At 41.9% G+C, this 18,794-nt stretch overlaps 1 protein-coding gene across 3 annotated transcripts in view; it reads left to right on the top strand.

Moving 5' to 3' along the window:
- POU6F2 (POU class 6 homeobox 2) overlaps positions 1 to 18,794 on the top strand; it is a 463,146-nt gene that overhangs the window by 184,217 nt on the left and 260,135 nt on the right. For all 3 annotated transcript variants that reach the window (XM_042914645.1, XM_042914628.1, XM_042914638.1), the window contains 2 exons: positions 14,346 to 14,437; positions 17,990 to 18,218. In XM_042914645.1, coding sequence (XP_042770579.1) covers positions 14,346 to 14,437; positions 17,990 to 18,218 — 321 coding nt within the window. The remainder of the gene's footprint in view (positions 1 to 14,345; positions 14,438 to 17,989; positions 18,219 to 18,794) is intronic.

Genomic DNA, 18,794 nt, shown 5'->3' with positions numbered 1-18,794 from the left:
TGTGTCCCCAGCATCTTACAAAATACCCTCCACCTGGCAAGAATGTAATATCGTGAACAGTGAATTATCAAAGAGTTGTTTGGCATCACCATTTTCAGATGAGGTGGCTAGAGTTCACAGTCTTGACCTCAGAGGCTCCCAAGGGTAGCTGCCCTGCAGGACAAGAACCAGAGAGCAAGTACAGGGAAAGGCAGCTGCAAGAAAATGCAAACGTATCTTGGCTATTGTGAATGATACCACAATAAACATAGGACAGAATCTCGTTGAGATCCTGATTTCAATTCTGTTCCATAGATACCCAGGATTGAGATCATTGGATCCTATGGCATTGTATTCTTAATTTTAGGGGGAGGAATTCTTTATTGTTTTCCCAGAAGCTGTACCATTTTACATTCATACCAACAGTGCACAGGGGTTCCAGTTTCTCCACATCCTCCCCAACATTTGTTACCTTTTTTTTTTTTTTGATAATAGCTGTCCTAACAGGAAGATGATATCTTATTGTCTACACTAGCCAAGATGTGGAAACAACTGAAATGTCTAGCTGTGAATAAATGAATAAAGAAAATGTGATGTATACATAAAATGGAATACTATGTAACCTTACAAAAGAAGGAGGGGCACTTGGGTGGCTCAGTCAGTTAAGCGTCCAACTTTGGCTCAGGTCATGATGTCACAGCCCTGAGTTAGAGCCCCATGTTGGGCTCTGTGCTGACAGCTCAGAGCCTGGAGCCTGCTTTGGATTCTGTATCTCCCTCTCTCTCTGCCCCTTCTCTGCTCATGCTCTGTCTCTCTCTCTCTCTCTCTCTCTCTTTAAATAAAAATTTTTTAAAAACTTTAAAAAAAGAGAGAAGGAAATCCTGCCATATGCAACATGGATGAACCTGAAGGATGATATGCTAAGTGAAATAAACTAGTCACACAATGACAAACACTGCACAATTCCACTTATATGAAGTATAGTATTGTATGATTAGTCAACCTCATAAAAACAGACTGCAGAATGCTGGTTGCCAGGAGTTGGGGGGAGGGGGAGAAGGGAGTTGCTGTTTGATGGGTATAATGTTCTAGTAACACAAGATGAATAAATTCTGTAAGTACAACATTGTGCCTATAGTTAACAATACTATATTGTGCCCTTAAAAATTTGTTGAGAGTGTGGATCTCATGTTAAGTGTTCTTACCACCGTAATAAAATAATAAAATAAAATAAAATAAAATAAAATAGATGGGGCACCTGGGTGGCTCAGTCGGTCAAGCATTTGACTCTTGATTTCATCCCAGGTCACAATCTCTCGGTGGTGAGCTGGAGCCCCACATCCGGCTCTGTGCTGGGGATAGAGCCTGCTTGGGATTCTCTCTCCATCTCTCTCTCTTTGTCTCTCTCTCTTTGTCTCCCTCTCCTTCTGCCCCTCCCCCCACTCTTTCTCAAAGGAAGTTTTATAGGAATAGGATGAAGTATTGATCTCTCTCTCAAAAAATTAAATAAACAAACAAACAATCTTAAAATAAGATAAAAAATACAAACAGAATCAGGCTGGACTCTAAGCAATCATTTGCCACTTGCTTACTCACGAGGGCTGTCATCACCTCCCTTGTGGCTTGCCCTACCTGGTCCTTATGTATTTATTTGGTCTTTATTTTTGGAGTCCCCTTGTACACACCTCTGTGCTTATGCTCTACTTAGAAGCCAATATGTACTTAGAATCGCATTCAGACACCACCCCAGCCTGTGTATAGATTCTTAGGCACAAGTGAGCCATTTTTGGCCAAAGCCAAAACACAGACACACTGCCCTGAAAATCATACCTCCAGCTCCCCCATATTTTATTTTATTTATTTTTTAAGTAGGCTCTACACCCAGGGCGGGGCCCAATGTGGAGCCCAAACTCACATCCCTGAGATCAAGACCTAGACTGATATCAAGAGTCAGGTGCTTAACCAGCTGAGCCACCGCGGCACCCCACTTCTCCAATATTTTAATGTGATACCTTAAAAGGAAGATTTCGGAATAAAAATTGGGATGTGCATTATAATCAGTGGCAGGCATGTCATGGTTTACTCAGGAGCTTTTTTCTTTCTTAGTGAAACAGAAAACATTCATTAGATGTACATCAGTGGAATCCTAGATTTGATGAAATCCCGCATATATTTTTAAATGGTTGCACACGCCTTCTTCCACTATTTCACCTTTCACTATTGTAGTTAGTAGTTTGCTCTGTTTCTTGTTTCAACCCTGATCTCCCCATTCTCAAGTCAAATGTAAACTCAACAAGTAAATCTTAAAAGTATTTGGACTTAAAACCTTACAGTTATCATCTCAGTGCAAGTCAAGTTTGGAAGGCACAGTTTTACATTATGAGCTCTGACACGGATCCAAAAAAAAGTTAACATAACAAATAGAAATTGCTACGCATTTGATGCTGGCATGTAACAGAGTCTAAATAATGATAAAAAACAGTATGAACAAGTTCTGTGAAGCTTTTGTTCTATTTGACTTTAAGTGGAACACAATCTTCAGAACAAGAGGACAACGAAATAATGCTTTGCTAAAAGGATAAAAGAATATGACCTAAGTCTATTAGTGATATAACACTCTATGAATGCACTCAAGTTAATGGCATCTTTTAGCAATAGTACTTTTTCAATTACAGTAATGCTAAGAGATAAATAGACTAAGTGAGAGAAAAATGGTCATGGACCCATGAATTGGACTAGATGTTTGGCTGTTTGGTTTTTTACAACCGTCAGGGGAAAAAAAATCTAACCGACAATCTATTGATGGGGCATTCATTTGCATTTTTATATTCTGGATCTGCTTAATCTCATTACAGCTGCGATCTTTTGTTACCCAATCTCTGAAGAAGGTTTGGTAGCGTCTGGTAACTTGTGTATAATGAGCTAGACAGCATCCTTCTCTTCCCAGCACAGAGGCTCTGTTACCATAAGGGGTTGCTAACTAGGGGTGACGCTACAATTATGCATGAGGCAGTTCCTCAGGGGTATTTCCTTCCTGTCCTTTGCTGAGGTCTAAATGACCCCACTTCCCACCAATCTTGAGTTGCACGCAAGAGCGATCGCAAATGCCACCCTTTCCAAGTATCTGCAGAAACACAGTTTTATTTCAGCTCTAAGAGATTTAAAATTTTTATTCCCCTTTTTTAAAGTGGCACTCTGGCTACTTTTGCAAAGGATGTGGTATTCTGAGAGTAAATAACTGAAATGGATCGTCCAGACTCTTATCTTCATGGATCCTCACAAATGGAAAAGCGAAGATGCGGATATAGACGGAGGAAGTGTCAGGAAAATTGCCATAAATCACAGAGCTAGAATGTGGGGCTACATTTGGCATCAGTTTTGTTGTGTTTTAAACAGGATAAATATGCTTCCCTTTAAGAATGTAGGACCTGCTCTTTCTGCTGTGAACCTCTTTTTGCCAGGAGTCCTCCCACTGGGTTGCGGGATGGTGGGGGGTGGGGTTGTGGAGGGTTGTTACTGTGATGGAGCGTTCCTCTTGAATGTGTTCTTTTCCTGCCCCGACTTCTGTGAGCAAGGATATAATAGTCTACTGCAAGTGTCTGATGGAAATTAAGCATCTTCTGGTATATTTGTGCTTGAATGCCACCCAAGTAAAGTAAGGGAGGGAGGGAAGAAGGAAGGAAAGAAGGAAGGGAGGGGAGGAGGGAAGGGGAAAGGAAACAAGGAAGGGATGAGGGGAAGAAAGAGGAAGGGAAGGAGAAAAGAAGGAAGCAGGGAGGAGGGAAGGAAGGACTTACAAACACAAAGCCAGTACTTCTCACACTTTACTGTGGGTGTAAATCACCCGGGGATTTTGTTACAACACGCAGGCTCCGGTTCAGTGGATCTCAGACCTGGATGAGCTGGGACCTGTGCGCCTTTCTAACAAGGTGCCTGGTGATGCCAAAGCTGCCGGCCCAGAGATCATGCCTTTAGCATGTAGACGCTAAACTAAGAATGCAGCTGTCCTGTAGCTCATGATGAACATTATTTTAAAGAATATGGGGGTGCTTACTTCTTAGGAATTTGTCAGAGTCTGTCTGGGGGAAAATGGGGCACAGAAAAAGCTCATGTCTGGTGGGATCCACCCTTCACCCTCCTCTCATCCTGTGCCATCTCCATGCCTCTGTCACCCACTTTCCCAGATCTGGAACCTAGAGGTCTCCGGAGCCAAGTTCCACTAGGAAAATACCTGAAAAACATGGTTTCTGTCACGGCATTGGGGATTTATTATGTTCTATCTCCCTAAAACACTTGGCATTTGACATATAAGGTAGTGTAGCCTTGGAGTCTAACAGAACTGGGTTCAAATCCTGATGCTCTCCCTCACTAACTGCGTGACCATAAGCAAGTTATTTAACCTGCCTAAACCTTAGTTTACACATCTGTAAAATGGGAATGATGATACTACTAATATAGGGGTTACTATAGAGATTAAATGAGAAAATGTATCTAAATTACAGAGCACAGTGGCTGGCCCACAGTAAGTATTCAGTTAACAGTAGGTATTATGAGGTATTTGAGTGGTAGATAGTCTAGCTGATCAAGACAAGGGCCTTCTATTGATCAGATGACCTGGGATATGGTTGCCTCTCTGTCACTTACTTGTTACGTGAGTAATAGTGAGTTAATCTCTATAAAGTTTAGTTTCCTGTATAAATGGACACAATAATCATAAGCTTACCTTATAGGGTTATTGTAAGGGCTGATTAAACTATATATAAAGAAATTAATGTATTACTTAGCACATAGAACTTTATAGATATAAAGAAAATTATATTGGTGTCTCTAGAAAAAAGAATTGAGGGAAAAGAGGAATTAGTTATTCCAAGAAGAAAAATTTTCAGAGTGTTTGTCAGACATAGTCTGTTTCTGGAGGAGTGTAGGCAGAGGCATCCTGATCCTCAAACCCTACCATGTCAATGAGAAACTCCCCAATGCTCTGTGACCTACTAGTGTCCCCTAATGCTAAACAGACACTTCACAGATAATGGGAAAAAAACGCAACGCAGTGAATTTTTCATTAAACTAAATTTTTTCTATTTAAAAGATTGTCTTTTAAATGTAAACACACCCTTCAGGGTGAGAGAAGGGCATTCAAATGCCTTTGTTATCTGATAATTACAGCTCATGGCAGTTCTGAAAGGTATTTTTGCTTGGCAAAATGAAATGTTGAGATCTTTCTGTTCACACAATTATTAACGTGCTCCTTCAATTTGACTGCTGTGTGAAATCTCAGAGTCTGGGTACGTCAGTGGTTGGTGACCACCCAACCACCTGATCTTTGCCATCACAAATGCGACCACTGCAGATGGACAACCACAAGTTTCTGCACTGGGCGTCTCCGAGATCTTGTAGCATTCATGTTTTGTCAGAAGCGACTGTACCTAGAGGCCATTATTTCCACTCGAAATAATGGTTTATTCTGTTGTAGCTCATGGTGAAATCATATTCAGAACATTAGATCAGCAGCCTCCTTGTTTGTGCCGAGTTCAGGCCTCTGGAAGGCATCTAGGGTCTCAGAGGAGGAGTGGGGGATGATCTACCCTTGTGGTATCCATGAAACTTCAGTCTGGAGCCAGGATGTTGCGCCTATGTGATCATGAGACAGCAATTTCTGTCTCTTTTAATTTTTTTTAACGTTTTTATTCATTTTTTGAGATAGAGAGAGACAGTGTGTGAGCAGGGGAGGGACAGAGAGAGAGGGAGACACAGAATCCGAAGCAGGCTCCAGACTCTGAGCTGTCAGCACAGGGCCTGACACGGGGCTCAAACCCACGAACCTGAGCCGAAGTCGGTTGCCTAACCGACTGAGCCACCCAGGTACCCCGTGACACAGCAATTTCTATTTGCCGCCCCCCTTCCCCTTTAGGCTTGGGTTTCCAGGTATCTATGTGGGACTGCTCAGCTAAGAGCCTCAATATACTGACACAGTTTAAGATCTCCTGATGAGACTTTTGGTGGGGCAGCCCCACAGGCCTGTAAGGCCTGTAAGGCCACAGAGAAGCTTTGTAGGTATTAGAAAACAAACCCACATATTGCTAGAAAAGGCTGGAGGATGAGATATTGCAACAAGAACTACACCAGCCTCTACCCCACACCACCTGAATGGCACAGCACTACAGCACAGGTGATAGGAGAGAAAAAGTACACTAGCTTCCCCCCCTTTCACCTCTTCCCACTCCAGAACACACATGAACACACATGGGCGTGTGCATGTACACACACACACACACACATTTTCACCTAAGCTTGTACCAAAAATTTGAGGCACAGTATTTAACTGTGCTTTGACCATTTTTTCAAGCACATTTATGGTCAGTTCTTAGACATTCTTGCATATTGTACCATGGGTAGCTAATGTGGGAGAACTTTAACACGAGGCCCATCACATCGCCCTGGAGTATTTAGATCATGTCCCCTTGTTGTCAAGCTTGATGATGGTCCAGTGGCCAGTCAGAAGGGAAAGGCTGTGGTTTTTGTTCGTGAAAGCACAACACTGTTAGAAAGCTAGGTCTACAGCTGAGGAAAGACACAGAACATCTTTTTTCTTAAGTTTATTTATTTTGAGAGAGAGAGAGAGAGAGAGTGCACTTGAGCAAGGGAGGGGCAGACAGAGAGGGAGAGAGAGAATCCCAAATAGGATCCACGCCCAGTACAGAGACCGACGCGGGGCCCGAACTCAGGAACCATGAGATCGTGACCTGAGCCAAAATCAAGAGGCAAGACACTTAACCGACTGAGCCACCCAGGTGCCCTGACATGTGACATCTTCTATATGATTTCCCTTTGGGATTCATACCCTGACTTTCCATTTTAAGCATAGGTAACTAGGAAGTCATAGAAAACAAAACAATGCTTCATCTTAATTTTCTATCAAATAGTATATTTATGTGGTGATTGGTAGTGATGTATAGCAGATGAATGGATGATTTGTAAGTTCAATTTCCTGTTGGGGAAAGAGACCGTATCTAAATTCCTCTGTAGGCACAAATGCTATTTTCAGAATTTGTATTGATTTGGAAAAAAATGGCTCCCCATTGTAGGCTTAGGTGCCACTTACAAAATTTGGGGACCCTTTATAAGGAAGTCCCTTGATAGAAAACCAGCAAGCCAAAATTGTGTGGAAACTGAGTCAGTGGCAGCTGACAGTGAGCCAAGGGCAGGGAGCGCTTCATGGGCCTGGTATCTTCTGTAGGCACACAGGGCTCCGAACCCAGCAGAGCCCCGAATGTGCATATTAGCGCTCCAAGGTCACTGTCTTGCAATTCTTAATAATTTATCTTTGAAATTGTGTCTTGTAAGCAAAGTCCGATGGGACAACAAAAGCATGTGGGTGGGGGTTTGAGCCTCTGGAGGTCCAGCTGCTATCTCCTCACTTCCTCAGGACCTGTTCCATGCCCCTGGTGCCCCAGGACCCCTGGAAGCCTGACTATGGCTGTCACTTTCTCCTTTATGCCTTTCTTGGAAGGCTGGGTCAGGTGTAGCAAGGGTCATGTGCTCAGTGTAGGACTGACCAGAGGCTTCAGACTACCCCTGATCGAGGTGTTTAGCTCATGCCAGCAAGGAGGTTGCAATCCCTTGGGTCCACCCATATGCCATGGATTGAAACACCAACATGCATGGATATTTTCCCACACATATATACATATATATACATATATACATCCCATGCATGGATATTACCCACACATATATACATACAGGCTAAAGAGCTGGCCTCCTGGAGATGCAAAGGTGAGTTAGAAAAAGTCTTCTCCCTGGAAGAACTGCTCTTCTTGTGGAACCCGTACCCCAAAGTTCTCTGTATGCCAGTAGTACGTCATGGAATTTTGCTTAGGTGTGTTTGATGACTCTCTCTTTTTTCCTCTCTTTTCTGGGAGGAAGCATTTATAGAAGTTGAGAACTTTACTGGCCTGGATATCACAGGAGTTCAGCTTTACTTTTATTAGATGGATAAGAAAACAAATGATAAACAATTGTTGGGAAAAGATGGGAGGGAGATTTAGTAAATTCCAAGAGAGGAAGAAAACATGTCTTTGAAGTATTCTACAGCATGGATAGACTAAGTCTACGTGCAGAATGGAAGCAATTTTTCAATACTTTTGGTAGATATTACAAAAACATCTTCAAGATAATCAAGTCCAAATAAGGGACTTATAGGATTTCTCGTTATGCTTTATCGAGATATCTCAAATCTCCCTTTGACTTCCCATGCACATGTGCAATTTTTAAATAAATATCAGCATTGAGGACCACTGAGCACCTAGATCCCTCCCTCAAAGAAAACTGGATTTCCCTCCACTGAAGGCCTGGGAAGTCACCTACTAGAAAAGTAAAGAAATTCAGTTTTCACATGAATGTCATCAGACCTTCTCTGTTCTCCAGGCCTCAATGAGTGGAGTTGTAAGTACTTATCAACAGGACCCGGAAAAACATACAAACCCTTATGTGAACAAATGAACAGTTACTTTTCAAGTGTGTCTTATTACTTCAGAGTCTTCAGTTTCACCAGGGGTCTGGCTAGGGGTCTGTACATAAACATGTGTGTGGCCAGTATCCTAAAGAAATCCTGACTGGCCACCACAGTGGCAAACAGTGGCAGTGGCTCTAAAAAAGATTTTTATAGACACCTCCACTCCTTCCTTGGCATTTAGTGATCTTGAAGAAATTGAAAGAAAGGGAAGTTTCATTTAGAGAAACCTCTGCCCTGCTTAGTTGGGTTCACATGCTCAACATGAAATAATAATGCATTCAATAACCCATCTTATAATAAGCAACCTTTGCATCACCTCACTTGCTGGTGAAAACTGCAAACAGTGGTTAAGGGAGGTCTCAACACCAGAAAAAGCTGCGAGATCCCTGTGACCTTCATGCAATTATGTCTATGCTAATGCATAGAGGACAGAAGCCCAAACCCTCTCTCTGAAGAAACCCATTTGTTAAAAATGCATTGGTCGCTAACAAGAGAATCTTATGCCCTGAACATGAGAAGAAGGCCCACCAGGTGGGAGAAAGTGGAACTGGTTTATTCTGGATGAACAATTTGTATTTGCAATTCTAGCTCCTTCTCAGTCCATCCTGACCTTGTATCCTCTTTGCAAAGCGAATGGGGTAAGGCTCCAGAAAAGACCACGCCCTCTCAGGATTAAAGGTGGTTTTTTGTTTCTTAAAATTACGTATTTGCAAAAGCCAACTCCCAAAAGGGCTGGGGGGTTGGGAGCATTTAATACACCAGTGGAATGTCCCCCTTTTTACTTACAGAGTAACTGAGAGGTGCCAAGCCTTGGCTTGCCTTATTTAATGAAAATGCATCGTACCCAAAAAAGAAAAAGAAGGAAAAGGAGGAGGAGGAGAAGAGGAAGAGGAAGAGGAAGAGGAAGAGGAAGAGGAAGAGGAAGAAGGAGGAGAAGGAGGAGGAGGAAAGGGAGGAGGGGGAGGAAGGGGAGTAGGGAAGAGGAAGAGAATTTGCAAAAGAAAACTAACCTGCTATGAGGAACACAGTGCTGGTCATTCAGGAGCTCACAGCTTGAGCTGGGTGGGAGCGTGGAGCTTGCAAGGCTGTCCCCTGAGGAAGGGGCCAAAGGGAGGAGACCAGGATCTGGGTGTCCCCCTCTCAGTTCTGTGGACAGTCTGGTCCCTCCAGAGCAGAGAAATCTGCAGACAGCCTTGCAGATTTCAGATGTGAGATTGACACCCGGAAGATGGTGTTGAATGAACCAGTGCTCTGGCAAGCAAACATCTTAACAGTTAAAAATAAGTTTTATCTTAGCATAACTCCTAATCAGTCTTTCAATGTCTTCACCGTTTATGACCTTTCCTTTCCATAGCAGACTTATGCTAGGGATCCCTGTATATACAGAGAACTGACTCCTATTGTATAGCTATTTAGAATTTTATATTATGATCCCTTTAAAATCCATTTTTACACTCCTTGGACTACCTGTGAACAAATTATAATTACAAAATAGATGTATCTGAGATGATTCTTCCCCTTGCTAAGCTAGAAGCCAACCAGGATAAGATGGAAGAATGTTCCAGGTGAAGACACTTGGCAGGCAAGGAGGCAATGCCAGCTGATGCTACTCTGCTATTCACAGAACTAATCATGTATGGTTCCTCAGTGGAAGGAGATTCAGATTTGCATGGGCAGCATCGACAGCACTGTTGTCCCACCCCCCACCCCGTGGTCCTCAATCACTGGTGGGTTTTATAAAACGCACATGGGAGCCACCACCACCCCTGGGCTATTTCATCCATCGCCTCATGAGCAATGTGCACCCCTGTGTCCAAAAAATTCCACGAACCCAATATTCTCAGCCTGGAACCCAAGTTCCTCAGCCAGGAACTACTGGCCTAAGCCCTGGTCTGAGAATTTGAAAGCTGTTTGCCAGTATTGTTTTGCCGTATTTTCTGATCACGTTATCATGGACTGAAGGACGTGTTATATGTAAACATCTAGCTTCGTAGGCTCTTAAAGTTCAGTAGCAAACATTCACCAAATGGTACGGAGTACACAGTTAGGGTAGCATGGGGGAGAATGTGGATTGCACATATAGGGACTGGAGTAGGTATTGAGTTGACTCGGGGCAGGTGAATGTTATGGGCAAATTGAATAATATTAAATACATTAAATTACAAATTGAAGCTTATTAAATAATAGTAGTCAACAGAATTAGCACGTATGTGACAAACATGCACTGTTCCAAGAAATTTACAAATACATGTGCTCATTTAGTCCTTACAACAGCAACCCTATGAGGGAGGCCCTGTTATTATTTTGAACTTTTACAGGAGATAGCTGATGCATAAAAAAGTTGGAAAACAAGTCTAAGTTCACATACGTGGTTAAGTGGCAGAGGTAAACCCAGGCAGAGTTTAAAATTTAAAAGACCCCTTGCTTGAAACCTGTACACCAAACGGCTTTTTCTTTTTAAAATTATATTTATTTTATTATTTTATTTTAGAGAGAGAAAGTGGGGGAGAGGGGCAGAGCGGGGGAGACAGAGAGGCTCTTAAGCAGGCTCCATGCTTAGCATGGCGCCCAACACAGGACTTGATCCCACGACCATGGGATCACGACCTGAGCTGAAATTAAGAGTCAGACACTCAACCAGTTGAACCACCCAGGCACCCTACACCAAACTGCTTTTTGTATCTAAATTGGAATTGAGATGGACTTTGCAAATAAGCTAATAATTTAAAGATATTTCCAAGGTTTATACTAACCACTAGTAAACAGTCAGGTGGATGCCAATGCCTATCTTATAGGAATTCTACCACCCCCAAATTAAAAGCCAAATCTCTCTTTCCACTGATTGCATTCAATCGATGCAAATGACACGCCTGCATCAGGGCCTGGGTGTGCAGTGGTGAGTCTGCTCTGTTGAAGCTGGCAGTCACTGCCTGAAAAGTGCAGGCTACTAAATTCAGAACAGGTCACGGAGAGCTTTCTGGATATCCTTGATCTCCGAGAGAGGTAGCATGTTTCCTAGGATCCTGATGGGAGGAACCTGCCCAGCCCGTTTAAGTTCGTGTTTTCACGTCCCTGGCCGTGGAAATAGGTGACCTCAAATCTCTGCTAACGTGGCTAAGTGCTGCTTCAAATCTCTTAGAAACCCTTCGCCAGTGTCATCTATTCATTCTGACTGCTGGATTCCCCCCTCTGGCTCCGATAAGGCCCCCAATTTGGGAACTGCCTTCTGACCAGACAGATGAGTTTATGGTCCTACAAGGTTAAGCATGATACATGTGTTTCGGGAAAATGGAGATGCGCATTAAGAAGAAACATTACTTTCTGATCCAAGCAGGAGAGCATACATAATCTCCTCTAAAGCCTGTGAAAGACTTCATTTTACACATGAAATTGTGTGGAATTGCCCTGTACTGTGCTGAACATGGTTTCTGAGAATAACCAGTCTCAAAACAAGCTGCCGTGTGCTGGTGAGGGCCTCCAGCAACAAAGAATAAAATGTAAGCAAACGTAATCGGTGTAAAGTTACGGGCAGCAAGCACACTGTGTTGATGACACAATGCCTGGATGGGCCAGATCCTAAACCTTACGACGGCATATCATTACGAACAGGGTCCAAAAGTGAGCCTGGTTCACGTGAAAGAAATTTGAGGCAGGAGGGCCTGACACAGTATAGATTTTTTTTTTTTTAATTAAGACATACACACGTTTTTATTGTGGAAAAGGGGGCTTTCTCCTTTCCTTTGTTTTGTAAAACTCTCCTTTCTCCGTCTGGCGTAAAAATCCATGCCCGGTGAGTATGAGGAAACCTCCCCAAATTTTAAAGTGTCTTCAAAAACTACACCAAAGTGGATTTTTAGCTGTTTGAAAACATACCTAAGTGACCAAACACCACACTTAGGGAGCTGGGTTTGCTCAATAAAAGTCCATAAAGCTCTACTGAGAATTTTAAGGTGAAATTGGACTTAGTTCTACAAGAACAGAACATGTGAGATTCACCCCGCATAGTGCACAGTTTAAAGTGCCCTGCTACTCAAGCATAATGAGTAAATCGCATATAAAAAATTTAGGAGAAAGGTCTCCTGCACATTATGAGGAAATTGTTGGCATCTTATGATGGGTCATCTTACCCTTGTTATTAAATGACAGCGATCATTAAAATGCCAAACATATTTTGACAGAATTCACTTTATAAAATGTCAGCAAGTCTGTGTTTTTATTAGTTTGTTCCAAATCAATTTAGGAATTTCAATAGAACGCTTGTACGTATTCCCCAAGCAATGTCCATTCCTGACTTTCTGCACAAAAAAAATATTACAAATTAATCAGATTTTCAGAGTTCTGCATAATGGCTTTGCACATTTATTGCTTAATCCTATTATAAAATGTGGTTATGATTGACACCTCACAGTGGAGATAGAAGTCAATTGAATAATATGTAGCAGTCAATTTTATTTGTAGCTTAATGTGCTGGAGTATTTTTTTCCCACATTTCCATTATTTATAAGTCTGTCCCTTTGGAGAATATATAGAAGAATTTGTTTTAAATGAGCCAATAATACCTTCTTTAAAATTTATAAGCGTGACAGAATCATCTTTTTTTCTTGGTCGTCCACGGCCTGCCAGTAAACAGGGTTTGAATTGTCTTTTCCAATTGCTATTCATAGGACAAACATCAGGAAAGAGGATCTCGTTAAGGGTGGCTTGGAATTGGATTTCAACCACCAAGAAAACAAAAGTTACCAAGTAAAACCCTTCAAAAATTGCTGCTAGCTTTATTTATTTATTTTTTGTTTTGTTTTGCTTACTTATTCATCTATTTATTGTTACTGCCACTGCACTCCTGCTCCGGTCTGTCCTGAAACAACGGCCAGAAGCACAGACAGAGATGTTGTACTGTTTAAGAAGGTCTGGGGACACCTGGGTGGCTCAGTCAGTTAAGCGTCAACTTGAGCTCAGGTCACGATCTCACAGTTCATGAGTTCGAGCCCCATGTCCAGCTCTGTGCTGACAGCTCAGAGCCTGGAGCCTGCTTCGGATTCTGTGTCTCCCTGTCTCTCTGCCCCTCCCCTGCTTGCACTCTGTCTCTTTCTCTCTCAAAAATAAACATTTAAAAACAATTAAAAAAAAAAAAAAAACAAGGTTTGAAAGACTTGCTCTTTTGGTGGCATTTCATTTTTCATGCTTTGGAGTCCAACAGGATTCCAAGCAAAGGAAGTGAGTTGTGTCCTGTGCTTAGCATAGTGGGGGGGGGGGGGTCCCTGGAGTTAGCGAGGAATTCATGCTGTTTCAATTAGCATCCAGAAAACTTGCTTCAGGAGACCCACATGCTCTTCAGGGTATCACCTAAGGTGATTGCAAAAGTCTGTCTTTAGGAAAACACATTCCTGAGATTTGGTGTCTGAAATGTGCCTGGAGAAAAGGCTTAAGGGTATGAAGCCATATTAGGGGATAATATAGATGTACTTGGTCATGTCTGGGATCACGCTTTCTCTGGCTTTGGGAAATTAGATTAGCTGTTGCCCGCCTGTGCATAAAGGAGGCAGTCTCCCACCCATGCAACGCATTGGCATCCCCCATGCAAAATGATGGCTCATGCAAGCCTGTTAGTGCGGCTGATGATGGTGTCGCGTTCCCCCCCATCACAGCCTTCTCCCTCCCGGAATGACTGGCCATCCTGAATATCCGTTAGCATAATTTATGCAGTTGACAAGTGATTTGAGCACTGGAGCTATTGATAAACCACTCTGGCATGTCTGTACCTTAATGTTATGTGACATCACAGGAAAACGGGGTCATGTGCATTCCCGGGCTGGATCTTATATTAAGGGAGTGCTTCTGTTTTGAATTCCAGGGGCCAGAGGAAACCCAGCACTATCAGACCCAGGCACTCCTGACCAACACCAAGGCAGTCAGACCCACCTCCCTTTCCCGGTTGGGCCACAGGTCAGTATCTCTCAACTACTTTCCATTAGGGCTGCATTTAGGGTGGTTCAACCATATAAATAACCAAATAAATAATAATGAGTTAAATCCAATCAACTCCAACAGATCACACATGGTGATAAATTTTCGTATGGGAAACTGTGTGGCTACATTATTTATTAAATACCATCAAGAAAAAAAGTGTTCACATAACTCTCTTTTTAAAGGAAATATTGGTTTTAATCATTTGGAATATTTTTTTTTCCCTTGAAATCCACTTCAACCGTGTTGGTTACTATGCAGCCTTCTAGAAAGTAAAACTTTAATGACTGGAGTGTGAAGAAAATTAAGTTATTTCAACCTTACGATAGCCATTTTTGAAATACAAGATGTGATTTAATATAAAAAAGTTAATGCAATTTTAATGCAAGTTCAGCTTATTGGGTTTGACAATACTGTACATCACATACAGCTCTTGCATTAATAAAGAAATACATTCATTATTTTTTAAAGTCCAATATTTGTTTCTTGCAGCCTGGTGTGGTTATATGGAGATGTAGAACACAATTATAAAAGCTGGGCTCTTTGCTATTATTGTTTTTTGGTGTTTTTTTTTTTTTATCTCTGTCATTTAGTGTGAAAGCTTTCAGAGTTCACCTGCTTTTATGGGAAAAGAAGCTCATATGTGAGCCTTTCTCTCTCTTTTGCTGTCATGGTTGTTCCTGAAAATTAATCACTTTCAGCACTTTGAGGGCTCACCAATTGAAGACTTGAAAACCCAAGTTTAAGGGCTTGGGTGGTGGTCTTGGCTTTCTTTTTCCAGCTGCCACCAAGTCCTAATGTCTGTCTCGGGTCCTAATGTCTGAGCACCACGATGCCTCGGTGCTCAAGGACAAAAAGCCTGGGGAGGTGTCTCTTCGTCTATGGAAGCTCATAGAGGATTCTACTGGGAATCTTGGAAGACGGCTTCTTCCAGCCATACCTTTTCTGATTTCATGCTTGTGACACTGTGTGCGTGTGTATGTGCGTGTGCGTGTGTGTGTGAACATACCAGGACTGACAAACTCATGCCTCCGGGTCAGATAAGTGAATGACAGACCCAGACAGTGAGAAGCGTGGGTGGGCATTGTGACAAAGGGAGAAAGCATGCCCTGCTTTAACCCCGAAGATTCAATTTAAAAAAAAAATACTACGTGCTCAAACCCCCAACTCTGTGTCCTGTACAGTCTAAGAACCAGTCATTTTCCTTCCTTCTTATTATGATGTTACTGTTGACAGTGGTGTCACATCAGCGATCTGAGCACCAGTTTATAATTTTGTACTTATTCCTAAAAAATACGTTTATTTTGTCTTTAGAGTAATTAAAAAAAATTTTTTTTAAACATTTTTACTTATTATTGAGAGACAGAGAGAGACAGAGCATGAGCATGGGAGGGGCAGACACAGAATCTGAAGCAGGTTCCAGGCTCCGAGCTGTCAGCACAGAGCCTGATGCAGGGCTCAAACTCACAAACTATGAGATCATGACCTGAGCCGAAGTCGGACGCTCAACCGACTAAGCCACCCAGGGGCTCCCAATTTTATTTATTTTTTTTTTAAAGAGAGACAGTTACTTTGTAAATTTAGTAGAGTCTAACAAATACATCAGGAGCTAGGCCTGTGGAGTCTGGACCAGTTGTCTAAAACTAGGCTACTTGATGTCCCAGGGCTTGTCCAGAAGCCTCCCTAGAAGAAGCTACACAGGGTAGCTGTAGGCAGTGGCCAGAGGGTGGGTTCAGCCCTCCTCCCTTCATTCCTCTCTAAAACAGTTCCGTGTATTGAGAGGGGATGGTGAGAAAGGGGCGAGCCATGGGCTCTGAAGCAGTCTGCCTTCACACGAACCCCCCACGATCACCAGATATGGGACTTGGGGCAAGTTACTAATCTCTCTGGATCTCATTGGCAGGACAACTGCACTAACACATGCACAGCAATATTAGAATAGTGCCTGGCTATAATTTATTAGGCTTTGTGCTATGCCTGTATTTAATTACCTCTTACTTTATGGAATCATTCTGTATTAAACACACAGAAGTTGAAACCCCGCAGTAAGAGTTTTGTATTGGTTCCACTAGAAGAAAAATAGACATGGGATTATGTGTCACATGGTTCCCCAAAAGGGTGCAACGAAAGTGCCAGATAAAGAACTGTAAGATCAAATACCCTTCTAGTCATCTGGCCTGACCAGGACAAGAATCTCTCCTAGGTCATCCTGGTGGAAAGCCCACACTCGGGCTCAAACATGTCTGGGGCCCAAAGCGCACACTGATGAGTCTGCCTTTCCATATCAAACAATGACTATTGGATAAATAGTGGATACAAACATATGTTTGGAATGTTGTATGAACTGAGCAAGGAATGTTAGAGTACTAACAGGAGACATCTATAAAAGATTTTCTAAATTAGCCACATCAAATATTTTTGCTTTTCTGTAGTTTTTTTTTTCAGATATCTTAATCATCCACACACGACTTCACCATTTTAATGATTGCATTATCATTGCTTAATGATTATCCAGTTTTTTAATGTATTCTCATTTTATAAACATTTTCCATTTTTCTAAAGAGGTGCCATAATGACCCACTTTAACGATTAGGTTATATCTTGTCAGGCTTAGTACTATAACAAAGTATGCTTCAGCATTTATATATTTTAAAATGTAATGCATATTTTCATTTATCTTTTGTCTTTTTGCAATTTTTTAAACAATTTTTTAAGTTCATGTATTCTGAGAGAGAGAGAAAGAGAGAGAGCAGGAGGGGCAGAGAGAGAGGGAATGAGAAAATCCAAAGCACACTCTGCCCTCTCAGCGCAGAGCCCGATGTGGTGCTTGAACTCACGAACCATGAGATCATGGCCTGAACCAAAACCGAGGTTTGGATGGTTAACCAATTGAGCCACCCAGGAGCCTCTCCTTTGTCTTTTTGAATAATATCTTCAGGCTGTATCCCTGGAGTATGTTCTGAGTCAAAAGGGGTTGAATATTTTTGCAATTCTTGGTATAGATTTCCAAATTACTTTCCAAAAGACTTATGATTGAGTACATGTCCTAAATCCACACAATGGTGTCACTACAGACTTACCAGCATGCTGTAACTCTTTTACATTATTTTTGATAAGTTAATAAATAAAAAACAGTATTTTATTGCTACTTTTGAGCCAAAAAAAAAAAATCCCCTGATGCCAATGAGTTCTTTCTGGAACAACACAGAACAAATAGGCAGAGAATTTCAAATATATAAGGGTAAGATCAAATGAAAATTCATTGGAAGTATAATACATAAGTGTAAGGTATTACTTTAAAAGGTATTTGACGTCCTGAAAAGAAATCCAGACCAAATGAAATTTTCCAAAGAAATAAATGAAATGTGATTTCAATTTTTTTTCTACTAGTTCATTTTGGAATAGAGCATGCTTGTTTGCTACTTTTTCAGGAGATTTCTGACCCTGCTTAAGTAAAGGAAAATGCTCTAAAAGGCCATGTCCTGCTTGGTTCCACTGGAAAGTGAGCTAGGATTATCTGTTTCCTTGCAGCCACTTCTGACAGCACAACAGTTAGCCTCTGCTGTCGCTGGCGTGATGCCGGGAGGCACGCCAGCCCTCAACCAGCCTATCCTCATCCCCTTCAACATGGCCGGACAGCTAGGAGGACAACAAGGACTGGTCCTCACACTGCCTACTGCGAATCTCACCAACATCCAAGGGCTGGTAGCAGCAGCTGCGGCCGGAGGCATTATGACTCTGCCATTGCAAAATCTACAAGGTAACCCATTGTCTCCATGTGCCATGTTGGGCTTAATCCACTGGCCAGTGTTCTCTGAGGTGCTCAAGTGCCCAGTGGAGAATTTGGTTCAGAGTTACTTCTACTATCGAAGAGATGGAAGGCTTGTGTAGGCAGCAAAGTTTCAAGTGGTCTGTGAATCCCAAGCTTGGTCAAACCATGGGCTTTATCAGTCCTTGTTTCCTAACAGTGATTTGAAACCTTTCAGGTCTTCTGGAGTCACTTGTGAGCAATCATTGCACAACACATCAAAGATTTAGATGTAAAATTATTGTGTTGTTATTGGAGGACCTGAGTTACGATCTCAAGAGTTCTTCAATATAGCCATCTGCAAAGAACAGTTAGGCATTATTTGTTTCTGTGGCAAGCGGTTGGAACATCTCAAATACAAGGTACCATTTGGAAGTCTTAATTTAAGTATTATCTTACTAAGTACTTTTAGTTACGATTATTAAACAGAAGTTGTTTTACTTGAGATCATACTTTATGATGAGAAAGATAGACTTGTATATCGAGGCTTTATATTCCATGGGCGTATAACAATGGCTGAACTCATTT

Source organism: Panthera leo, chromosome A2, assembly GCF_018350215.1.
Source record: "Panthera leo isolate Ple1 chromosome A2, P.leo_Ple1_pat1.1, whole genome shotgun sequence".
NCBI lineage: Eukaryota > Metazoa > Chordata > Mammalia > Carnivora > Felidae > Panthera > Panthera leo.
The sequence above is the reverse complement of the archived record's forward strand: the minus strand, read 5'-3'. Positions and strand labels throughout refer to the sequence as shown.